This window comes from Syngnathoides biaculeatus, chromosome 16, assembly GCF_019802595.1.
Source record: "Syngnathoides biaculeatus isolate LvHL_M chromosome 16, ASM1980259v1, whole genome shotgun sequence".
Lineage (NCBI taxonomy): Eukaryota > Metazoa > Chordata > Actinopteri > Syngnathiformes > Syngnathidae > Syngnathoides > Syngnathoides biaculeatus.
In genome coordinates this window covers 14,268,025-14,293,415 of record NC_084655.1, presented here as the reverse complement: position 1 = coordinate 14,293,415, position 25,391 = coordinate 14,268,025, and the positions used below count along the sequence as shown (strand labels likewise).

The 25,391-nt window shown below is 43.2% G+C and overlaps 3 protein-coding genes across 4 annotated transcripts; all 3 read right to left on the bottom strand.

The window, feature by feature from the left end:
* Positions 1 to 608: 608 nt before the first annotated feature.
* Positions 609 to 12,877, bottom strand: znf598 (zinc finger protein 598). The gene is made up of 12 exons (XM_061847137.1): positions 12,281 to 12,877; positions 11,526 to 11,638; positions 11,285 to 11,414; positions 9,519 to 9,730; positions 9,179 to 9,396; positions 9,011 to 9,104; positions 7,715 to 7,902; positions 6,680 to 6,758; positions 5,734 to 6,605; positions 3,922 to 4,081; positions 3,675 to 3,822; positions 609 to 2,962 (listed from the first exon to the last, which is right to left on the bottom strand). Exons 1-12 carry the CDS (start codon positions 12,452 to 12,454, stop codon positions 2,579 to 2,581), a joined length of 2,772 nt encoding a protein of 923 aa, XP_061703121.1. The 5' UTR covers positions 12,455 to 12,877; the 3' UTR covers positions 609 to 2,578.
* A 948-nt stretch (positions 12,878 to 13,825) lies between these two features.
* slc25a17 (solute carrier family 25 member 17) lies at positions 13,826 to 19,596 on the bottom strand. 2 transcript variants are annotated; one of them, XM_061847141.1, is made up of 9 exons: positions 19,420 to 19,596; positions 19,107 to 19,180; positions 18,971 to 19,037; positions 18,282 to 18,433; positions 16,982 to 17,098; positions 16,755 to 16,903; positions 16,168 to 16,263; positions 14,936 to 15,021; positions 13,826 to 14,314 (listed from the first exon to the last, which is right to left on the bottom strand). In XM_061847141.1, exons 1-9 carry the CDS (start codon positions 19,452 to 19,454, stop codon positions 14,167 to 14,169), a joined length of 924 nt encoding a protein of 307 aa, XP_061703125.1. In that variant the 5' UTR covers positions 19,455 to 19,596; the 3' UTR covers positions 13,826 to 14,166. The 2 variants fall into 2 exon arrangements, with proteins under 2 accessions (XP_061703125.1, XP_061703126.1); XM_061847142.1 differs by having other exon boundaries at positions 13,827 to 14,314; positions 19,107 to 19,167; positions 19,420 to 19,511.
* A 901-nt stretch (positions 19,597 to 20,497) lies between these two features.
* On the bottom strand, positions 20,498 to 24,145 carry rpusd1 (RNA pseudouridine synthase domain containing 1). The gene is made up of 6 exons (XM_061847143.1): positions 24,008 to 24,145; positions 23,348 to 23,536; positions 23,111 to 23,234; positions 22,930 to 23,032; positions 21,468 to 21,569; positions 20,498 to 21,379 (listed from the first exon to the last, which is right to left on the bottom strand). The coding sequence occupies exons 2-6, from the start codon at positions 23,527 to 23,529 to the stop codon at positions 20,973 to 20,975; spliced, it is 918 nt and encodes a 305-aa protein (XP_061703127.1). The 5' UTR covers positions 23,530 to 23,536; positions 24,008 to 24,145; the 3' UTR covers positions 20,498 to 20,972.
* Between the last annotated feature and the right edge of the window lie 1,246 nt (positions 24,146 to 25,391).

The window sequence follows — 25,391 nt, the reverse complement described above, 5'->3', positions numbered from 1 at the left end:
ATGTTAACAAATTCGACATATAAAAAAAAAAAAAATCAACCTTTTAAAATCCAAATGCAATATTTTCAGTCTCCTGAGAATAAACTGGCTAAAATTTGCTGTTTGAAATTCAAGGTCTAAATTCAGTGTAAAAAAAGGCAAGGTTACTTCAGGTCAGACATTAGCAAAGGATGTCAGAACCCAAGACCCAGCCAATCCAGTTACGCTTTCTTGGTATGTAATGTCACGTGATTAAGAAAGCATAACTGGATTGGCTGGGTGTTGGGTTCTGACCTGAAGTAACCCCGCCTGGTGGCACAGAGTGAATTTTAGACAGCGAATTGGAGCCAGTTGAATATCAGGAGACTGAAAATATTGTTTGAATTTTGAAAGGTAGATTTTTTTTTTTATATGCCAAATTTGTGAACATTGGAAAATTTAACTGAAATACAGCTATTGAATATGTGATCACTTTGAAAAAATAATGCGGATTTTAAAATGTAGTCAAACTATGAATACAAAAATACAATGTAAAACTTTCAGTGGCATTTTTAATTCAAATCCTAGTGGCACATATTTACTTCCATAATTTAGGTAGCCACTGGTAGAAACAAACACAGGAACACGTGTCGAGAGAATGGACTTTAATGGCGCCAGACAGAAAATAAAAAGAGCAGCAGTAGCAGCTCAAGGATGTACTACATAATTTGTCATGAAGTTGTTTAGTTTGACACGCAGCACTGCAAGCTGCAGGTCCTGTGAGAAGATGAACATGAGCACAACGGCACCGGAGGAGGGTAAGTGGCGGAGCGGGGGTCACAGTCCCCGGCCCATCAAGTGTTGAAATAAATATTCACGTGTGAAAAGATGAACCTGAAACAAAACTGTGCTATTATTAACCTTGGTGAGGTATATTATGTACTCATTCAAAAGTAACTCGATAAACCAAAGATGGAGAATAAACAGGCAGAAAACAGTTCATTTGATTTTGTTCGTTTAGATATAAATCTTGTCCAACCCGGGACCAATTTTGTCAATCATTCTCCAAGTACATACAAGAAAAAAGGGGAGCTTGGAATATAAAAAAAAAATAAATTGTCATACTTTTAGTCCGAGTGCACTCAAGTTCATAAACATCATTTAAAAAAAAAAACAGCTATCTCCAGGCCCTATAGTGTGCCTTTTATTTCATATTTAGAACCCACTGCACCTGAGTTAAGAGACAGAAGGCTTGGTTGCATTTGTTGTGCTCTCGCAGGCACGCTAGTAGCAGGTACATCCCACCCCTATGGCCTAACAAAAAATGAAACTTCTAACCAATTACATTTAGTTATATAAACATTCCATCATGTATAAGCTGGGATCAAAATACTGCCGTAGTAGGCGGCTGTGATGGCAGTCGGTGCCTTCTATAAATGTGCCCGTAAGTGAACTCCAAATGGTTATTACACAAGTCAACTAATTTGTCTTGAGATCTTTTTTAAAACTGATTGAGGGTCATTTTGAGGTGCTGAGAAAAATATCACATTGACTTTTTCAGCCGTGACCTCATTAATGATTTTGAATAAGAAATCATTAGTAAAGTTTTTTTTTTTAAGGTACGGTTTGGTAATACACAAATGCTTGCGCTATCTCAATGTTATCATTTATATTGTGACAATGTAAAATTTTGAAACAGATTTTAAGAAGAAACATGGAAGTTATGATTTGCCTTCAAGGGCCACATAAAACCATGTGGTGGGCCAGATCTGGCCCCCGCGCCTTGATTTTGACACCTGTGCTTTAGGTTCAAATTATCAGGTTCATACCCTGAACTTTGAAGATGGAACAATCAATCAACAGGTGCTTATTTTTTTAATCAATATCTAGTACTTAACTGACAGTAAGTAATGTTGGTAAATTTGATTAATAAACTTAACTTGACAAAGACCTCATTTGAAAAAGAAAATTATCATTTTTGGACTCAGCAATGCAAAAACATCCCAAATGTATAGGGGAAAAAAAAAAACAACTTATCCCCAAAGTGTTTTTTTTTTTAAAACCCAGTGCTATATAATCCACAACTCAAATGTACTACTGTTAAGTCATAATGACTTTATTTATGATGACAATTTTTATTTTTTTAATTGCAAACGCCCCCTGTAAATATTTGAACAGAAAAAAAACAACTTTGTTCTGCATATAGTCCAAAGTGTATGAAGCTCAACAGCGACATTAACACAGTGATCTAAATAATTTAAATGAGATCAGCTTTCAATTTTGCACCAGCCATCCCAACTTGAAAATATGAAATGAAAATAATGTGAAAATAGGATCTGTCATGTTCATAAAAAGGAGTAATTCATCTGGGGGGGCTTTTCATTAGCATTAGATTCTTCAAGTAGGTCATCAGGTCGTGTCTGCTGTCCTATTGAAATAAACCAACGGTGGTGGTTTGGAGACTGCCATTGGACAGACAATTGAACTCTGAACCTTTCCGTTGTGGCGTTCATCATGAACTACATCGTCCCTCGTTTGAGCCACGCTCCACTGCTGCCGTCCTCCACGCTAGCAGCTGCCGACAAGAGTCATCAACCGAGTACGCATTGGCATCACAGCGCTAGCTGATAATTCGGCTTATGGACTGCAAAGAAGGGAACTCGTCGTTGTCCCTCATGTGCAGCGTCTTGTGGGAGTTGAAATCCTTGAGTGCGAGCACCTGTCTGCACGTGGGGCACACCTGGCAGTCCAGCTCGACGGCGGCGTTGGTGTTAGCCTGCGTGCTTGGAGTCTGCCATACGCTTTTTTTATTCTTGCTTTTCTTTGCTCCGCCGCCCGTTCCCGACTGTTTCTCCAGAGCCTTGCAGTCCCCGTGCGCCGTCAGGAGCTCCTGCTGCTTGACGGTGTCCGGTAGCAGCACCAGCAGCTCGTTGAAGATGCGGTTGAAGTCGTCACCCAGCAAGTCCTTGCAGCTGCGGTGGTACTGGGCTGCGGGAAGAACCCCCTGGAAACACATTGACGGCGTCGGAAGGTGAACGGGACAGCCAAACACGTGAATATAAACACAAAAGCAGAGTAAATCAGATAAGATAGAATAAGAGAATTGCACTGTAGACCACAGGTGTCAAACTCAAGGCCCGGGGGGCCAGATCTGGCCCGCCACATGATTTTATGTGGCCCGTGAAGCCAAATTGAGGGTGTAAATTTCTACAATTCTTGTAAAAATCTGTACCAATATTTCAATAAGTCACATCATAAATGATAAAGTTGAGATATTACAAGCAATTTTGTATTACCAAGCGTGAATAGTTGAAAAACACATTTCTGGTTCCAAAACTAGTTCATAAATTGATGATGTAAATATGATGACTTAAGGAAACCGGAACAACAATGTGGCCCGCGGCAAAAAACGAGTTTGACACCCCTGCTGTCGACCATCGCTGCAGATTTTCACCTATAGAAGGTTTATCTGGAATGTATCACCCACAGTAAACTGGGGTTAAATGGGGTCACGTGGAACGTCATGTGACCAAACCTTAAAACAGGTCGGCGGACTTCCTGTGTTGCTTACATAAAAACATTCATTTCATTCTTCTTTTATCACTTATGTCACCCATTTTCCTGGTCCGCAGCAAGTTGGCAATTTCCTGCCCTGACTGACAAATATTTGGACTTAGGAGGTTCCATTGTCCTAAATCTTGAGTCACTTCAAGTACCTGTCTAAATTGTGCAGAATAGTTCTTGAACTGATTGAACTTGGACTCATCATCGTGGAGGTACTTCCTAATGGACTGGATCAGCTCCAGATTCCTTTGATGGAAGTCTTCTGGAACCAGGTAACCACTGTTTGATGTTTTCGGGAGGCTGTAGGAAGTGAAGGGGAGGGTGTGGGCAAGATTGTAAAGCGCATTACAATAAAGATGTGACAATGTCTAAAAGGCAGGGTGACAAGGGTGGTCTTACAGGTTTACTGCCAGAGGAGGAGCTTCTACCACATTACTGTTGAGGGGGATCCCAGTGAAGCCTGGAGGAGGCTTAGTGGCCATCAGTCCCAGGCCAGGTGGAGGTGGGGGCACCAAGGATGGAGGAGAAGTTGACTTCGTTGGGAATGATGTCTTGAACCCTGCAAAGCAGAACATTCCGTTTTACTACAAGCCTGAAATACATGTGAATCAACCTCAATTTAGCATCTTTTGGGATTTCATTTTCCTACTGCGATCGCCATACAGGCCTGTCCATTTACATCAGTCCTGACCGACAAAGGTTCAAGGTTCGGAACAGCATGCAATGAACACACTACTTCCTTATCTTTGCTCCAATCTGATTCTCTGCTGAGTTTCCATTTGCTCTTTCATGCTATTTCAACGCAATCAGTCGAGGATGACAGCCAACACAAACAGTCTGAGGTCTGGTTTGAGGTTTCTTCTCTAAATTGAGTTTTTCCCTTGCCTCGCTGATCTAACACTAGCTCATGTGCACTTCAGTTGGTCTCAATGTAGCAAGGTGACAAGCTGCCATTTTTGTGGAATTTGGGGAAAAAAAACATGGAACAAGCACTTCAAATGCCACTAACATCCTACATTAAAACATTCAAAGCCCCCCCCAAAAAATAAAAACATTGCTCTTCACACCACTAATGTTCCATTTGTACTAGTTAAGTGGAGTTTTTAGGGAAAGAGACGCCGTTCGAAACGCCACGGTAATTTTGACGCATCGGAATTTCGGCCCATACAAGTGACTGGTTTGAGATTTGAATGAAATGAGACGGACAGAAGTTTTACTTTAATTTGAAGGCACCCCCGCCCCCCAACATAAAAAAGAAAAATCTCCATTATTTAACTTTCATGCGTTTTACTCGTGGAAGTTGATGTTCCAATCAGACTCATACATTTTGGACAAACTGTCATTTTTGGCTAATCTTGTCATAATTAGTCAAAGTGTTGTTCTCGACCTGCTCCACATGTAAGTTGAATTGAGATAAACTCTTGTGAACTAGCACATGACGTCACGCTTGTTCACCCGGGAACTTGACCGCCATTGTTGCAGACAAGCAGTCAACTGACCATCGTCATCATGCCAGATTTTTTGTTGCGTCTATGGATGTGGAAATCGTGGAAACAGAGACATTGGGAAGCGATTATTCCGTGTTCCAAAGATTAGATTGCATGAAGGAGAAGATACAATGGAGTTAGTGGAAAAAAAACGGCAACAAAAGTGGCTCGCAAATATACGACGTACAGATCTGAACGAAGCTCGAGTACACGAGGCAAATGGTTATTTGAAAGTCTGTTCTGATCATTTTCTAAGCGTCGCTGAGGAGAGTATACGGATCGCTATCTTCACAGAGTTTGATTTTCTCTACATATCTAGCTTTGGCGACATCATCGAGTGAATTAAAGCAGGCAGAAAACATCCGCCGCTCGCCGATTACACAAGGGTCTGTGGACGTTGCCCTGGTGATGTCATCTGCACCGCCTAGCTTGTCTGTAGAAATGGCGGCGATTATCACCTAATTGCAACCCAAGAATAAATAAAATTGAATTCCAACTTTTTTTTCTTTCACAAAATATCAAACAGCAAAGAGTTACTCTTTCATACCAATTATTGTGATATGAATGGGAAAACATTCATCCCTTCCGATCCCAGATAGTGTATCTCAAGAGAATCCACTTTCCATAGATATTCTTCCTAAACTTGGGTGACAAGTTCCATGTAGCAAAGTCAATTGAAACAACTTTTTAATTTAGAAAGCAGTCATGAAAACACATTTTGTACCTGGAGGTGGCTTCTTGGGCTTAAGGGCCGGGAAGTCTTCTTCTTGTTCTGCAGGAGCGTCTATGCTGGGCTGTGGCGGTGTCGTGGCCGTCTCCTTAATAATTGCTGGTTTCTCATTGAAGCCATTGACCAATCGGCTCGGCGCTGAGCCCGCTACAGCACTTGAGGGCTTGTTCCTTGTTTTTTGAGGAACATTCTCTTTTTGGGCTGTCGTTTCCACCGAAAGTGTCTTTGAAGGAGCCGGTGGCCCTGGTGTTGAAGAGTTAGGCGGAGAAGACGTGTTCTTTTGTTTTTTCTTTTTGCTGGCTTTAGTGGGAGGGAGGTCAGCGCTAGGGGACGGGGTGGGAGGGCTGACGATCGCAGGAGAGGGTTTGCCGCCACTTCCCTTAACAGTCAGCAGAGACGAGATGTCGAGCATGGTGGGCACCGAGCGGAACTGCTGCTGCGTCATCCCTTCGCTCTCGTCGTCGTCGTCGGAGGAAAGAGAGGAGAGCATGGAACCGGCTTTTCCGTTCTCCCCTACTTTCTTTCTTCTCCTTGACGAGGAGTTGGAAGAGGTCAGGAGTTGGGGGTGAGAGGACGCAGAGGAGAGCGGAGGGGGCGGTCTGGAGGAAGGAGGGGGCTGAGCTGCGGGCCGGGCTGGAGCGGAGTGAGTGGACCACGCAGAGTTCTTACTCGAAGCAGATTTAAGGGGCTGAATTTTGGATACAAGAGCAGGGAAATCCTCCTCTTGAAAAGAAGATGACTTTTTGGGTTGGGCGGGGTAAGATGGCGTCATGGGGGCTGCCACCTTAACTACTGACAGGCTGGGGAAGTCATCTTCCTTCAAAGTCCTGGGAGCTGAGGGTACCACCGGTGTGGAGGATTTCAAACTGTAACCACAACAAAAACAGTTGAACCCAGTTCACATCGTGGATGCAGTTTGTACTGTGTTGTGTTCTTTTACATGGCCAGCGGAGCGGCAGCTCCCAATGCCGGAAAGTCGTCTTCTTCCTCTGTTGGATTTAAACTCCTCATTGTCCTTACTGCAAAAAGGTGACAACAACTTCACTTATTGTGGATTCAGTGCATTGTTGATTTTTATATGGCTCAGTGCAGTACAGCACAGATGCATTGCACATCTCTACTGCAGTTTCGTTAATTGGCCATTTAATTTTTGGGTGGCAGAAATGACTCGCGTAAGTCAAAGAGGCTTTCGTTCTTTGGAAGAAAAAATAAAAACCCTTACTGAGTAGACTCAACTCATACATTTCGCAAGTCGCCTAATTCCTTGAGTATACAAAGAACATAACTGGAATGCCACACTTTAAAACACAAGACAGTTTAAATAAAATAAGACGAGTAAATTAAAAAATACATTCATTTCTACCATTTATTTTGTCTCATGAATGTCTGAAAGTTTAATGCTAACGCACACCACAACATGCCATAGACAAGCTAACAAAACTAGCTTTGATTCTGTGGGGATTATACACATTGCAACAACGTTCACAGAAGTCTATTATGTTCTGCGAAAAACATCCACATGTAGTGTGTCTGTAAGCACAAAAGTGCTCAATGTTGTCTCTGTGCGCGCTACGATTGGCTGACAGCCAGTACATGTGCCCCTATACGGCACTATATAATGCTGATTTTCTTACTAAAACCCACATTATATAGATAGGGGGGTGTGGGGTTGCTCATCTTAATGGTATTTTCATTTATTTCAATGAGGACTCATTTGAGAGGTCAGTATTTTGATTTGCGACCCTGATTGTGGTATGCATTATACTCCTAAATTAAGGCATCAATGGGATTTAACGCATTTAAAATGGGCATCAATATTTGTGAATTTTCGCTATTAGTGGTCGGGCCCTGTCCCTATGCCCCGCATCCACTGTACTTCTCAAGCCTTGTAAAATGCAACATTAAACAATAATAATTTCAAGCACCGGTGCAAACCCTGTGAATACTTGTAAATAAAGCAAAGGATGTTGTTTACCTGGAGGTTTGCTCGTTGGTTTGATTGGTCCAGTCCTGGGAATTGGCTCATCAGATTCCATTCTCTCCGTCCTTTCTTCCCGATAGTGTTTGGGAGCACTCCTCTCCAGTCCTGCCATTCGGTCCTCTTGTCGACGCATCAGCATGGACGCCCGCATAGCGGCTACCACCTCTCTATCCTCTTCCTCACTACACAGGGGAGCATGATACAAAACAACCCTATGAATGAATGTTCACAAGTAATTTGTTTATATATATATATATGACATGATAGAGAGAGAGAGTGAGAGTGAGAGAGAGAGTGAGAGAGGGAGAGAGAGAGAGAGAGAGAGAGAGAGAGATCATGAAAAATAAAAGTGAGCGATAAAATGCGTGATCTACAGATACGCCTAATTGTATTAACAGTTGTCAATTATATAATATTTGAGAAATTTACATCCAACTTAACCTTTGTGTTTCCTGGTTTGGATATGCGCCTGGATATTTTTTGCTCCTATCGTAACAGAGTGCACAGCACTTTGCCAGGAACGTCCAATTTCTGTATGTGTTCTGTTGGACATGTTGATACAGTTTTCGTTCCTTTCTGCACGGTTACAATTTTTTCAAGCCATACCCATATGAAGCAGTTTTTTACCCCTTATCAATTTCCCTGGCATGATCTTCATCTTTTCGATCCAAGACTTTCGCCATACTGACAAACGTGGAGACCGCTCGATAACATATGCATACGTATGTCTATAAGTTAGAACTATGCCGTAGTAAACAGAATGCTTCTCTATGAAATGATAAAAGCAGAGTGAAAATACCGATGAAATACTGCCAAAATGCTGCCAGAAATCAGAATGTTGTCATTATTATAAACACCAAATTTAATACAAACAGATAGCAATGCCGTTTTCCGCTATCACAGCTGTGACTAATTTCACGACGAGCGTTGCCGATAGATGCTGGCAGCCGGTCTTGATCAGAGCCTTGCCCCGCGTCAAGCCGTACCCTGCCCCCTGTATATACACATTTCACAAAAATGACATTTTCATCTGAAAAAACTCGCAATTCCGCAAATCCATAGAAAATTCTCATCCCTGTTATATACAAAAACCTGCGTCTCAGTTGTGGCTGCCCATCTATCTAGTGTGAAATCAAGCACCCATGTAAATAAATCTTCTGTCCATTTCTTAAAATGCGTCTGAGAGCGAGTTGTTCTGCACTTCCGCCTCACTGATACGTAAACACTTCCGATCGCTTCCAGTGGGTGACACTCATCTCTTATGAACACACCTCACGAGTTTACACTCACCGAGAGTACCGCCAGCTTTTCTGTCCCCCCTGTGGTCTTCCTCTTGCTCCACGTTGATGACGAGCTTCCTCATAATCCTCACCTGTCACAATGCCTGAAAGAAAACATACAGTTTGACTTCACGTACTACCGAAAGTTCCGTTGTATCACAATAGTCCCGGGTCGAACCTTCATTTCTCCTCTGATGTCTTGGGGCCAAGTTGAACTGCAGGTCAATGTGGCGGTTTTGACGGGCCTCGGCGCGGTTCTTGCTGTGCGCCGAAGCCTTGTGTGCCTTGTAGTCGATCTCGGTGCGGAATGCATGGGTGAACTGCTCGGTGGCGCAGAAGCCCTCCTCACACAGGTAGTGACTTTCTCTGAAGTGCTCACTCAAGTACTGGTAATCGCTGTTGACACAGTATTTTAAACTGTAACTTCAACTACAACTTTCAGGATTTTATTCACAAGACAAAGAAGCGATGATGAATTTGCACACTTCACGGCCGGGCAGGCCTGCATGCTGTCCCACCTGTAATATTCTTGGGAGCCGTCAGCGTCGCAGAAGTGGCAGAAGTAGTGATCCTTTCTCAAGTGTTTGAGGAGCTCGTCGTTGTCCAGGTAGCGGTCATCACAGAACTTGCAGAGCGGGTGTCCCCTGTGACTGGTGTCGTCCGGGTCCCCGTGCGCTCGATGACGCGCGAGTTCTTTGCGGTTGTACCACTTGCGCTCGTGGGAAAAGATCTGAGGGACGGCGGGAGTTTAAGGTTCACTGATACCACTGGAAGTTGATAGGGCTTTTACAAACTCTAATGCTTTGCAGTGATGATTCATGGTGTTTTGATAGGAAAAAAAAAAGTACTACAAAGCAAGAGAATTGTACATCTTTTTCGTAGTTATTTTGAAAATTTTCTGTGGGAAGTTTCACAGATAGCAAACAATTCTGTAATTAAGAGCCAAAGTGATTGGATTCTGCCAATTTCTTGAACATATGTAGGCTACTTATAAAGTAAAATAGGCATGAAAATAATGCACTTCAAAATAAAATATTCTTTAAGTTCGACATGACTGTTAAGCTCACGACTACAGTATATTTAAATAGATATACAGTTACACTTTGCACACATGACGCAATACATCAGTTTCATTTCTTTTCTACTGAGGCTATTACAAACTGTCCGAAAAGAATTTCACATCAACATTGTGACAAATATTTTATCTGTGCAGCAATTTTTCTATCTTGAAAACAAGGTTACAAATCTCAGGAGCTTGTTTAACCGCTAAACTGTTGTCAATTTCTAAAATTTGTTATATCAATGGGGCATGTAGAACCATTTGATGTAATATCTTTTATTGTCTAAAATTATTTTAAATACAAATACAAACAATTTAAACTTCCATGTTCTGCCATTGGGCGGCACCGTGGGCTCAGCTCGGAAAGCGTTGGCTTTACAGTTCAGAGGTTTCGGGTTCAATCCCAGATTTCCATGTGTGGAGTTTGCATGTTCTTCCCGTGCCTGCGTGGGTTTCCTCCGGGCACTCCGGTTTCCTCCCACATCCCAAAAACATGCAACATTAATTGCATGTTAATCCTCGGTGTGATTGTGAGTGCGCCTGTCTGTCTCCATGTGCCCTGCGATTTGCTGGCAACCAGTTCAGGGTGTACCCCGGCTCCTGCTTGTTGACAGCTGGGATAGGCTCCAGCACTCCCCGCGACCCTCGTGAGGGTAAGCGGCAAAGAAAATGAATCGATGGATGGATGGATGTTCTGCCACTCGTGATTCTGTACTATTACTGATGTTTTAGCTTTCCACCATAGGATCGTTTCAATGTAAGGGTACTTTGTACAGGTGGAGTAGTCCGGTGTAGTACTGGAGTCCAAATTTTGATTTTGTGACATTGCTTTCCACAACTGTTTTTTTTTTTGGGGGGGGGGTGTAGCTGGTTTACGTCAACATTGAAATCTGGAAATATACAATTATGTTGTTCTTGTGTTATATATATATATGCAGGGAAAAAAAGTTTTCACCAGTATTGCACTTAGCTCGAAATGAAATTTTTGTTGTTGTTTTAAACCAACAAAATGTTTTAAAGTTGCTCTAATCAGTGGGAACTCTTAAAAAAATATACATCAAGAAAATCTAAACGTGTTCTAAATATAACTGTGACCAAAATAATTTATTTTTGAAAACCTTTACTAATAAACTCTTCCCAACTCCACAATCTATTTTAAAACAGAACCTAAAGGTTTCACTCAGTCAGTATTTGTGTCTGGTGGTGCGCCAACAGTGACAATACCTTCAGATGCTTTGTGCAGAGCTTGCAACAGAAAAGCTCGTGCTGCTTTCTCATGTGCTGCTCCAGTTCCACAAACCTGGAGAACACCTTAGCTTCAGGACAGCACGGACACTGAGGCAACAGCAAGTGCCTGAGAAAACACAAATGTGGATAAACCGACACTGCTCAATGTCCCACTTGGCTTAACAAGAAGGAAGCCACGTCGAATCCATCATTAGCAGTCGAAGGAACACAAGCTGACCTGTACTGAGCGTGGATCTTCTCATCGCCAAAGTAGATGTCATGCATCTTTTCACAGGGGAACTGATGATGTGGCAGAGAAGAAAATGCCTGTGCGGACTTCACAAACACCACCTGATAAACATAATCGTTGAGAAATGTACATTTTATATTCACTTTATTGGAAGATTTAATTGACACTGATTTCTAAGCAGTTGCTGAAAATGTATTTCATTAGAGACCTTGTGTGACATATGAGGACTTCACCGTTATGAAAAGGGCCATTTTAGTGTGGCATTGTCCAGCTTGGGGGTGAAAGCCCATTGAGCTGATTGAATAGACAGTGATTGGAGCGAAGAACGGAATGACAGGTTGACAAATTTTGGAAACGCATGCATGCATACACAAACGTCAAGTATGTTTGGCTAGCACGGGACCACCATTTATGCGTACAGTAAAGATACACAAGCAAAGATTGGACTGTCATTGTCAGCGGCGCTAACAGGAGAGGAGAAAACAGCCAGGTTGGCTACTGGTTGTGTTTTCCAAACCACGAGTGGCTAACTGCTAGCAGGCTAACAACATATATAACTTATGACTGTTGTCAACGTAGTTTTGTGTATTGTTCTTCCCCGGTGACAATTATTATCCAAAATGTGTTCTTTCGAATCGTTCGTGACAAGTAGAGGTTTTCAAATATTCACTCGCAGGACGTCACGGCCTTGCTAGCACGACCAAAGCGGCGTCCTGGAGCCACAATAGCGTAGGAATCCGCACCTTGTCGAGCTCCTCCCGGCAGACGGCGCAGTACTTCTGCTCGCACAGAACCCTCATTTTGGTGGAGCAGCGGTAACACACCGGGTGGTCGCATTTTCCGAAGGCGAAGATGTCGATTTCTTGGCAGCAAAGAACGCAGTGCTTTTCAGCCTCCTTGGGGTTTGTTGGATCCATGGTCGTGTAAAAAATGGAAAAATTGCTCAATGGGTCCCTCGGTCGCCGCTTCCTGTAATGCTTACGTAATTGTGAAAGTCTAAGATAGTGACGTGCAACTTTACGTATGATCTGTATGTCATGTGGATGAACTGTTAACCACTCACAGGGGTGGTGCTGTGTGACTTTACATTACGTGTGAATCAGCGCACGCTATTCCACGTGGGAGACAAAATGCTGAGTGCGCCTTCATCCGGGTTTGTGCATTCGCTTTTATTTCTTGGTTCCCCCACCCCGAGCAGAAATAATAATAATAATAATAATAAAAAGACGTAACTGCTATTAAATAAGTATACTTTCGTTCAGTTCAAGTTCAAATTCAGTAGAAATTATAAATGGCATGAAAAGAAAATCATTTATATTGCAAATCATTCCACCCATTCCCCGTTGTGCTGTGGTGGTGCTCTGCAATGGGCATGATCACACGTGATTTGAATCCTGTCCAATCAAAGCGGCTCGTCTCATTCCACTTAAAATGCAGTGTGGTACAAGCACATTGAAAGTCTTTGGCATGGCAGAAGAATAATCCAATTTGCACATGCAAACTACAATTGTATTTATACATACACATACATATTTATACATATACTGTAAACATGTATACCGAACTGCAAACCTCCACATGAGGGGGGTGTAAAGGGGCCCACAAATATCTCTACCTTGAAGTGGGCATTTGGAGATGGCTCCACTCCCACACCAACTAGTGGGATGACTAAAAATATAATAATAATCATGCAATTTTTTCTGATGGTACAAGTATATTGGCTTCCTCCCACATTCTAGAACTGTGTATGTTAGTTTCATTGAATGTTCTAAATTGGCTTGAATGTGAATTGTTCTTTGTGCACATGTGGGTTGTGATTGTCACGTCATTATCCAAGCCGCTTATCCTCACTAGGGTTGTGGGAAAGTTGGATTCTATCCCAGCTAGCTCGTTGGACTACACCCTAAACTGGTCGGCAGTCAGTCACAGGGTAGATATTGACACCATCACTGAGTGGGAATCGATCCCACGCTGGCTGCACCAAAGGCAGGCGTGTGTACCACTTTGGCCTGTCATTGATTGGCGACTAATCCAAAGTGTACCCACCCTCTCGCCCAGTCAGCTCACCCGTGACCCTAATGATTCAAAACGGATGGATGAAACGTACACTAGAAGGTTCTGCCATGTAACTCATCGCAAACCTCTCGACTCCAGGAAGGCACCCATCTTTTCAACAGATGCTGGACGTCAATCTTTGTCCCTCCCCCGCCCAAACAAAAAAATAAAAATCCTTTTATCAATGTTGAAATTCTCAACAGCTTTTTAAAGCACCAAGATGCATACACAGCTCTTTCTTTTTTGGATTTATTTTGCTTTTATGTATGCACAGACGCAGGAGAGGCTCTCCAATTTCATTTCACAGTACAGTTTCGATCATTCATTCCTTCATACACAAGCAACATCTGCTGCGCAAGCATTATGGGTCGCCGTAATGACCTCTACCACAGAGGAAGGGTACGAGTCATTGCGAGGGTACCTTTAGAGATCTGATTTTCAAAATCAAGGCATGGGATTTTTGGTAAATGTAAATTCCCATCTCGTGATCTAGGAGAGGTTGGTTACAATCGTACATCGAGTGCCTAAGTACAGTTATGCGTGAGTGAGGCTCCATGGTTGCAGTTGGATCTTCTTAGCGTTTGCGATGGCTGCTCAGTCCCATGACGCGGAAAGTGCAGCTGGCGATCTTCTCATAGAGAAGGAACATGAGGGCCGCAGTCAGCACCGTCTGCAGCAGCTTGGCCTCCAGGCCTTTAAAGAGACCCAACAGACCAAATTTCCTGTGGAAGGGAACAGTGACTACACCCCAAAAAATCCGAGACTCGTTCATGATTGTAGAAAATTATTGTAGCGTGGTTCTGATTGATGTGTTATTTAACATCATATATCAGGCATGAGGATATCGGCAAGTATGGTAACCGATCTTTCGGTTCCGGTGATTTTTGTCCTGGGAAACGGTGGGAAACGATTTTTCGGTTCCCATGAGAATAAAGCCTTTGAGCATTTTGTCTTTTACGCTTAGCAACCGACATGTTTGACTAGCATTTGAGGGACCCAGATATGAATAACTCGACCTTGCGCATGCGTAGCGCAGAAGCGGAAACCGGTGCTGTTTGTAAACCACATTGACAAAGCTGGGCGTTTTAATCATTAAAAATAAAGGGGTTCATGTAGGTTTGTTTTATACAGATTGTTGTATTTCCTTGAGAACTTGTTTTACATTCCACACATGGGCGAATTTTATTAAAAGTAAGCCCTGAGATCTGGGAAACGGACTTTCAGTTCCGTGTTTTCTCAGGCTGGGTAACGACACGGTAACGGAACGATCGTTTCCGTGAAATGCTCATGCCTGATATACTGTATACTGTGACATTGTTAAATGAAGTCCGCTGTGCTCGCACCTCACTCTGTTGACTAGCAGACACTTGACGGTCATCAGGCTGGACATCAGCGTTGACTTGTTTGTTGATTTGTTGAACTGACCGAACTGTTGAATTAAAAAGAATAAATGGGAATTTGTCTCCTGCAAATAACTATAATCAAGGATCTCAATAGTTTAGACTAGCACTCAACTGATTTCCTTCTGCGTCCAATAAAATAAAATGTATTAAAACCATCCATCCATTTTCTTCGCCGCTTATCCTCATGAGGGTCACGGGGAGTGCTGGAGCCTATCGCAGCTGTCAAGGGGCAGGAGGCGGGGTACACCCTGAACTGGTCGCCAGCCAATCGCAGGGCACATAGAGACAAAGAGCCGCACTCACAATCACACCTAGGGGCAATTTAGAGTGTCCAATTAATGTTGCATGGTTTTGGGATGTGGGAGGAAATCGGAGTGCCCGGAGGAAACCCACGCAGGCACGGGGAGAATGTGGAAACTCCACACAGGCGGGGCTGGTATTGAACTCGGGAGCTCAGAACTGTGAGGTCAACGCTTTACCAGCTGATCCACCGTGCCGGCATAATAAGACCATAAAAAGGGAAATAAATTGGAAACTGAAGTGATGAAATATTTCAACACTTTGATTTCGTAAAAACTAAAATTGTCCAATCTGAATTGTCATAAAATCCATAAACTGGAGGTTTACGCTTGAAATTAAATTTCAAATTTCATAAATGGCAAAGAAGGCGGCACGGTGTGGTCAGCTGGAAAGCAATGGCCTCACAGTTCTGAGGTCCCTGGTGCAATACCGAATCCGCCTGTGTGGAGTTTGCATGTTCTCCTCGTGCCTGCGTGGATTTTCTCCGGGCGCTTCGGTTTCCTCCCACATCCCAAAATCATGCAACATTAATTGGACACTCTAAATTACCCATAGGAGTGATTGTGAGTGCGGCCTTTGTCTGTTTCCATGGAGACATGCATGTGCCCTGCGATTGGCTGGCAACCAGTTCAGGGTGTACCCCGCCTCCTGGCCGTTGAGAGCTGCGACAGGCTCCAGCACTCCCTGCGACCCTCGTGAGGATAAGTGGCGAAGAAGATAGATGGATGGATGGATAAATGCCAAAGAAAAGATATGGATTTTTTTGTCTTTAGATTTCAGCGACTTTGTTCAGCTCTTTTAGTGAGGTCAAAGGTTGAGAAATGTAAACATATCACAAATTTATAGAACTGACAGACGTGCACGACACCTACCCTGAGAATTGACTGTATGGTCTGCAGCGGGTAAGTCAAAGTGGTGGCAACAGCTTTGGCCACTGCGCCAATCATGAAAACTTCAAAAGATGCAAGCTGAGGGGGAAAAGAAAGACAATGGATACAAAGTCTACACACCCTTCTCTAAATGGCAAGTTTTTGTGACACACAAAAAATGACACCATTCAGCCATTAAAGTAACCCCTAAACACCTCTAACTGTAAAAACCTGCATTTTACAAGTCCTGAGTTGATCATGCAGATTTGCAAAAACGACTTATTTCTCACCCTCAGTTTGCGCTTTGATCATAAAAGCTGCGTCTGAGCCACTAGACCAAAAGAGATTTCCACACTCTAGTTTGATCAGAGGTACTACCGACATTCCCCTTGACGTTCGCTTAATCCTCGCAGGGACCACGCGAGCGGAATTAGTAAGGTTCACTTGATGCATCCAGACAATGATGCCCACATTTATTTCATGGTAATGAGGAGGTGCGGCGCTAGTAATTCAGATAATCGCATTCAGACGCAGAAATGGATTGGAAGTGAAAAAGTGAAGCTGTGTTGGTGTGTTCTGTGGTCCCCCACCTCCCTGGGAACTCCTTTCCTCAGTTGCCTCTTCAGACCTTCATAAATCATGAACTGGATGGCAGGGTTGAGGACCAGCAGCAGGGAAGGAAAGGTGCCGTTCCACAGCGCCCCGACACCCTCGTCGTGGAGGATCTGCGCGAATGCATCTGTCGAAACGTTGGTGAAAATCTGTGACAACCGGAGGGTGAAAGTAGCGATGCGTGGCATGATCAGATTTTGTTTACCCAAAATGCCTCGGTAGTTGGTGGGTTGAATGTCTGTGTTGTGAAACTTGGAGCCCTGAAGCTTCAGTCGGGTGTTGACGACCCACAATGGAGTGGTTAGTACTACATTTACAACACCTGAAGGAGACACAAAGAATTAAAGGTCAAGTGTCATCCCTGTAAACATTCTAAAATAGATATTGAAATGCAAAATACATAATATTATTCACTTCAATGTCCATACGAAAAAATAAATATGAGTGGAGAGCGAGTCATCCATGCGCAAAGTGCAAATCTCATTCGACATCCAAGTGGTCGCCATATTGACTGCATCTACTGCCTATGACGTCACCCTGGACATTCGCCATTGAAAACACGCTGTGGCCCCTATTATGGGACACGGCCCTTCAGACACGAAAGCTCTTTTTGAAGAAGAGAACATCTCACAATTGAGTGAAGTTTCCGGGGGAATATTACCCTATTGTTTCGAGCCATATTTAGATGATATGCGGATCGCGGCCAAACCACCACCCCGCCAGATCCACCTATGGGCGGCGGTGGTAAAAACAACGGCGCCCGCCAACGACGACAACGCCGCGGCCAAACCGCCTCCCCGTCCGATCCACTTCCGCGGCGGCGATGAACCACCGCGGCCCTCATCGACAAGACCGGCAGCTGGCTCGGCCCTGTCGACAAGGCCGGTGGGGATCCACAAGGCCTGCTGAGCCCGTCCTTCAGCAGGTGCTGCACGGAAAAATCAGCCATTTCATGACAGTGGCACTTTAAGTACCATAGTTACTCAAATGGTGGTCAAATTACTCAACTGTTGAGTACCACCGAGTCAGTAGAGGCAAGGGTGGGCTTTATTTGTACAAAAACATTTTTTTAAATGGTTAGCACATCTGCCTGGAGGGATGGATTTATTTCACCCTCCGTCATTTACCAAGGCTTTATTTCTTGCCATTTTTATGGGCAGTACTTGTCTTTGCCCAAGGTGTAATAAATGCATTAAAAATATTCTCTCAAATAGCTTGCTAATCATTTTTCTGATTGCAATATTATTGCATTTTTTTGGGAGTTCCTAATTCTTATCAAGTCAAAAATGAAATTAGCTATAGTTAAACAATTTGTGCTCCATGCTGCATAGAGGAGCATGTTCTCATTTGTCTTTTCTCGATTATAAAATGTTCTCATGTAAGCAATCTTGTGGCACTTTTTTTTTTCCTGAGTGTGATTAGTCGAGGCAAAACAGAGGCCACAGATTCAGTGACACGTCATCGTGGCGTACGGATGGAAGAAAATGGCCGATTTGATCCGTTACCTGCAGCAATGCCGAGCAGCAAGTCCGTGCGAGGTGCTGACTGATGGGCCTTCAGCCAGCTTGCCTTGAGGCTGTGGAAGCAGTAGAAGTAGACAAAGTTGGAGCAGCACAGGCTGCAGATGACTGGGAACCAACCTCTGTACGGCGCTAGTCTGCAAAAAAGGGACACAAACAACAACACACAAAACAATCTTCACAGCATATTCCCAGCTTGTGAATCTCTTTGGTAAATCTGAGTTTCTGTACTTGTTTGTTTATAAAGTTTGTGCCCTGCGATTGGCTGGTGACCAATTCCGGGTATGCCCACCTCCCTCCCAAAATCAGACGGGATATTCTATAGCTCACCCGTGACTCTACTGCGGAGAAGCATCACAGAAAATAGATGCTAACCTTATTTGGGTTCATGAGAGCAGTAAAATACTGTAGTATAGATAAATGTAAAAGACGGTAAGCAAGTGGATTGCACAACTGCCACACAGTTGAGGTTCGGATGTCACCTCCTGGCTTCTTGTCGGGAGTTTGCATTTTCTTCCTGTAACTGTATGTGGACTTCCCCCCAAAACATGCACCAGTGCAAGGTGAACAATACCTCACCAAAATTTAGCCGGGACAGGCTCACCCGTGACTCTAATAAGGAAAAACAGTGGAGAAAATGCCTGGATTGGTTGTGCTTCCATTGAGTCACTCACAGTCCTTCCTCCTTGATTATTTCTGCTAGAATGGCTGGAGTTGACAAGGCTCTCCTCTTCTCGTCCACTACAACACAATCAGACAACTTATAAACCAGCACACTAACGGGTTTTAGTCCATTTAAGACTTGCTTACCTTGAAGCCTGAGTCTGGCAGTATCCAGAGGGAAGAATACTGTCATGGCTGTCACACTTCCCTGAAACGAGTTGCTACGAGTGATAAGCATCACGTTGATATTACATTCATACTCTGACTGCATTGAAATGAGTGAAATTAAACACCACCTTGGACATAAACACCCACAAAAACTGCTTTTCGAACGTTTCTCTATCAGTTGCGAGTGGAGAGTAAATTTAAGAATCAGTTTTGTGTGTCAATATGAGTTGCAAATCGCTATACTGTAGTGATTTGCCTTCAGGGGTAGTCAAACGTGTTCGAGCTAACTTACCATCGCTCCGGACACAGCATGCACCAAACCCTCATAGGATAAAACCTCGAAAGTCATTTTCAACGAATTATCAGCGAATTTCCACACACTAACAAAAAGAAACTAGGTAGACACATTCGTCTAAAATAGAGGCGCAACCTCTTGTGCAGTCAACTAACGAGCCACTGCACTGCAGTCCTTCCTGTGGCTTGTCTCGTCCAGCGCAGAGGAACTGTGGGTAATGTAGTTCCGTGACTGAAAGAAAGCCGAATCTTGATACAGTAAAGCCTCGGTTTTCGAACGTCCCCGTTTTCGAACAAATCGGGTTTCGAACGAAAATTTCGAGATTTTTTTTGCTTCTGTTTTCGAACGAAAATCGGTACTCGGAGGCCCCCCAACAAAACTGGGAAATAATAATAATAATAACATGGCCAGACCAGCTGACCCACAACTTGCTTTGTTGTGAATTCCCACGCCGCTGGAAAAAAAACCCGTAAATAACATTGTGTCCGGCACAAGCAGTTGACCCACCCACAACGCGTTTTGTTATTGTCAATTCAAAGGCCCCCTGAAAAAAAAAATGGAAATAACAAAACGCACAGTGCAATCAGCACACTTTTGCTATTCTGTATAATGCAGCCTCTGTACACAGATGTGTCCCAGTAGTGACTGTTTTTCTTCTCATCATCTTGTAATAACCCCCAATCATGGCTCCAAAAAAATGCTTTTTTTCCTCCCCTCATTATTGATTGTTTAAAGTTATTCTGCAGGTATTTTAATAAAAAAAGTTTACAAGGCTACAGATACGGCAATGCACTCCCAGCCTAGCGTACTCTACTATTAAAGCATACATTTTAAGCAAAAAAAAAAATTTCTTAAATAATTTTACTGTATAAAGTATTTAAACTATACATGTATTTCTACTACGCAGTTTATTCTCAGGAAAAGCTTTAAAAAATACTTTAAAAAGCCCAATTTTTTGGGGCTTGGAACGCATGAATTCATTTTCCATTCATTGTATTGGGAAACATCGATTCGGTTTCCGAACAATTCACTTTTAGAACAGTTTTCTGGAACGCATTGTGGCCGAGAACAGAGGCATCACTGTACTTGTTTTTTATTCACACGGAAAAAATAAATATTTTTCAATGTGGTTTATTTTTAGCTCATATTTAATGGTTTTTATGTATATACGACAAGCTGCCGCGGTACTAGCATTTCAGTTAGTAAAAGAAAATACAATATGGTACAATTGTTGCCATAAACAATGGACAAAATGTTAGGATGAAATCAACCAATTGAAATCCACTTCTATGGCTTTCTGTGACTCTCCCAGTCCAATGTTTTCAAAAGTTTAAGTTTACAGGCTGTCGGTTCTCCAACCTCACATCGATATATGCACTAACTTCTCTGATTTCATCATGCTTATTTCTTAAAATCAAATTTTAAAAATATTATTTTTATACTTGGGGGTTATTTGAATTGGGTGTGGAAAATGCATACATGCTCAACGGGGTTTCTCCAGGATGAAGAACTGGAATGAAGAAATAAATACTTGATGATAAGAAACAACACTATGAGACTCCAGCCCAATCCCGGAGCCATTCTTCACACTGCCGCTTCTGCTCCTCACTCTCCTCTTTCTGTCTCTTGTTCCTCCTCTCCTCTTCCTTCTGTCTCTCTTGGTCTCTTTGCGTCTCCTTCACCCGTCTGCGCTCGTCCAGCTTGCCCTCCAGCAGGGCGTCCAGGGTGGCCTTCAGGGGTCGCATGGAGCGCTGCGGCAGCCACTTTGGGTCCACCGACGGCAGAAAAGGGTCTCCCGCGCGCACGATCACGGGTTCAGGGTCCAGGGGGATGTGGAGGAGGTGGGCGTGCAACATCATGCGGAAGGGGCCGTCGTCGGCTCCCGAGCTGTAGGTGAAGTCCCCGACTATGGGGTGGCCTATTGCACTGCAGTGGACCCTTAGCTGGTGAGTTCGACCTGCCGCACGCATCCATATGAGTTACAACACATCTTTCACTGGTACTTTACAAAGTTCATTATGTCAGCAAGGAAATTATTATTTGACCTGTGAGCGGCTGCAGCAGCACTTTGGTGACACGGTCTCCGTCATACAAGCCGTACTCCAAGACTGTCAGCGCAGTCTGGCATGGTTTTGCATTCTCACAACCTGATAAGAGACAGATAAGGGAATATTTAACAAAAAAAAAAAAAAAACAACAACATGAATACTGTATCGCCTCTATATAATGTCTTTTGTAAAATCACCTGAAAGAGGTAGCGACATTTAGTGGAGCAAAGTGGCAGCAACTAAATATTTTTCCTTGCAGATTATTTACATATGTCACTAACCCGTAACCCGTGTCCATCCATCCATTTTATTTGCTGCTTATCCTCACGAGGGTCGCGGGGAGTGCTGGAGCCTAACCCAGCAGTCAACGGGCAGGAGGCGGGGTAACACCCTGAACTGGTTGCCAGCCAATCGCAGGGCCGATAGAGACAAACAGCCGCACTCACAATCACACCTCGGGGCAATTTAGTGTCCAATTAATGTTGCATGTTTTTGAGATGTGGGAGGAAACTGGAGTGCCCAGAGAAAACCCACGCTAGCACGGGGAGAACATGCAAACTCCACATAGGCGGGGCCAGGATCAAACCCGGGTCCTCAGAACTGTGAGTCCAATCCCCACCGTGCCGCTTAATGAACCTTTTATGAGACGAAAATAACTTTGCAGTGTTGGAAAAAATATATCATTGCATGGCTTATAACTAGTAGTAATAGTCGTAGTATTTGGCAAAGAATCTACTTATTCATGTACAGGTTGCAATGCACCTCTGCAAAAACCCTGCATAGCATTTATTATTCATGTGTGTTAATATATAGGATACACAGATAGTGATGGGATTTTTTACCCGTATGGGCTATTTTACCAGAACTCTCTCTTAAAGGCACTTGACTTAAAATGTAGTAGCAATTTGATACTTTTCATATTATCATAGGTGGCACAGTGGATCAGCTGGCAAAGCGTTGACCTCACAGTTCTAAGGTCCCAGTTTCGATCCTGGATCCACCTGTGTGGGGTTTGCATGTACTCTCCGTGCCTGCGTGGGTTTCCTCCGGGCACTCCAGTTTCCTCCCACATCCCAAAAACACGCAACATTAATTGGACACTCGAAATTGCCCCTTGGTGTGATTGTGAGTGTGGCTGTTTGTCTCCATGTGCCCTGCGATTGGCTGGCAACCAGTTCAGGGTGTACCCCACCTCCTGCCCGTTGACAGCTGGGATAGGCTCCAGCACTGCCCGCGACCCTCGTGAGGATAAGCGGTGAAGAAAATGGATGGATGGATGATATTATTATTGTAATGCAGCTACTGTCTACTTGCTGTGGCTAAAAAACAAAAACAAAAAAACCCACGACAGGACAAATAAACTCTTTTTTATGGTGTTATTATACTATGCCATAAAGGATCAAGCAGCAATACTTTTTTAAAAAATAATAATTTCCATTTACTCATCTTCCAAGCATACCATCTGTTCCCTCAATACACATCATATGTGTTTTTCCCTCTGAAGTGTTCTTGCCAATGGAAAAGTTCAGGGTTTGTATCTCTTCTTCCACGAATCCACGAACCTACAAACACAACAAAGGTACATAGAGACAGCCGTACGACAAAGTGCGATGCGAAAGTGTAAAATACTGCGTGTGTACCAGAGCGAGGTAGGCCTTGGTGACCGTGCGCTCCTTAAAGCAGCGATACGCCTGGCCAGCTGCAGCCTTATTGAGGGCCACGCAGAGGACTCCGCTGGTCGAGAAATCCAACTGGTGACAGAATCTGGTCAGGAGAGAAGTAAAATGTTAATTCTAACAACCAAACATTCATTTGCAGTGTGACTGGACACATTTGGCTATACATTCAGACTCCTGTCATTGTTTCTAATGCTTTACCTGAATCCATAGTAGGTGTTGGGATCTGCCAGTTCAGGAAAGTGATGGCGAAGTTGAGCCTGAACTGTGGTTTTTTCATACCACATCTTGCTATCAATGCGGATGTCCCAATGCTTGTCCACCACGATGTAGTCATCACTTTTAAAGAGGACGCGGAGACTCTCCACACTGGCCGGCTCCATGATGGAGCTTCACAAAGCACACCACACAAACACTCTTGTGTACCTCTGCCACATTCTTGTGTTACAAATACGTACATACTGTACGATGATGTCGAGGTTAGCTTTTTATGTGCGTGTATTTCGCTAACTTGTTAAATTTTCTGCTGTAAAATTACCTATAGAACAAATAAAGAAATTTTTGGGATATTTTGAGAATTACATACCTAAAAACTAAAAAAAAAAAAAAAAATTCAAAGTACCGGCTGTGAAATGAAGTTTAACGTGAAGAACAAAAAATAATTTTAAAGCAATCAACAAATTCAAATATGCGGGACATAACATTTCCGAACAATGAAAAACTATATGAATTTTACAGCCCTGTTTAGGAACTACTGGAAGCAGGAGTGAGCTAACATCATTTGATAAAGTATCAAAAGATATAATGTATTGGTATTACGCCACAAACTAATGTAAATCGTGTTTTTAAAATTGCATTTACCAAACTTGAAATCCTCACGGCATCGTTACTAGCACGGGTGGACGCTGGTGGATGTATTGTACTGTACTTCCGTTTGTGATTCTACTCTAGCTAACGTGACTAAGCGATGTGGCGCCACCTAGTGTACTGGAAAGCAGGATAATTTAAAATTTCCACTTCCGCAAAAATTAATATAAAATACAAAAATAAGGGAATTTTGATTAAATGTAATTGTTGATTAAGAAAGAGGTTTTTTGTTTGTAATATATTTACAATAGTTTATTTTAGTCACAAGCACATTGGAGTATTCACTCCAGGATCACGAAAACGCTCTTCTATGAGTGCATGGTAGTGCAAATGATTGGGTTTGTCTAGATGTGCCCTATGACTAGCTGAGAACCAGTCCACGGTGTACACCACCGCAACTCTTGTCCACAGTCAGTTTGAATAGGCTCCAACTCACCAATAACACTGAAGAGGACAAATGCTTACAAAATGGATAGTAGCTCCTGATTACTTCATCGAGGCTACGCAATCAAGGCTTCAGGTTCACCTTTTATCCACTTGAAAAAAAGCCACCATTGAATTACATCCATCCATCCATTTTCTTAGCCGCTTATTCTCACGAGGGTCGCAGGGAGTGTTGGATCATATCCCAGCTGTCAATGGGTAGGAGGCGGGGTACACCCCAAACTGCTTGCCAGTCAAACGCAGGGCACATAAGAGACAAACAGCCACACTCACAATCACACATAGGGGGAATTAAAAGTGTCCAATTAATGTTGCATGTTTTTTGGGATGTGGGAGGAAACCGGAGTGCCCGGAGAAAAACCATGCAAGCACGGGGAGAACATGCAATCTCCACACAGGCGGTGCCGGGATCGTACCTGGGTCTTCAGAACTGTGAGGCCAATGCTTTCCAGCTGAGCACACCGTGCCGCCTTCTTTGCCATTTATGAAATTTGAAATTTAATTTCAAGCGTAAACGTACTGAAGATTATCCCGTCACTCAGTATGACCTTGTACATGTTGCATAACATTTCAGAGGAAATTAATTAATGCAATAAGCAGGAAGGTAACCTCTAAACCTGGGCACATGCACATGCACGAGAGTGCATGTGACAATACAGAGCCAAATCGCTTTTATTTTTTTGTGAGATGACACTGACACAGAGATCTAACTGTTTCAGGTGATCCTTTTCAAGTGCATTTTAACATCTTTCCACAGATTGATGCTTAAGGAGGGGTTAAAAGAACAATTTTCTCCTTTTTCTGATGGTTTTCCTGGATTTCGCTGACTTCCATATGCACTTGGACTGGGAATTGGAATCCTTTGTTTTTTGCAGTTCCAAGACTTTAAAAAAAAGTCACATTTTGTCCTTGTCGACCAAAGATTAATAAGCAA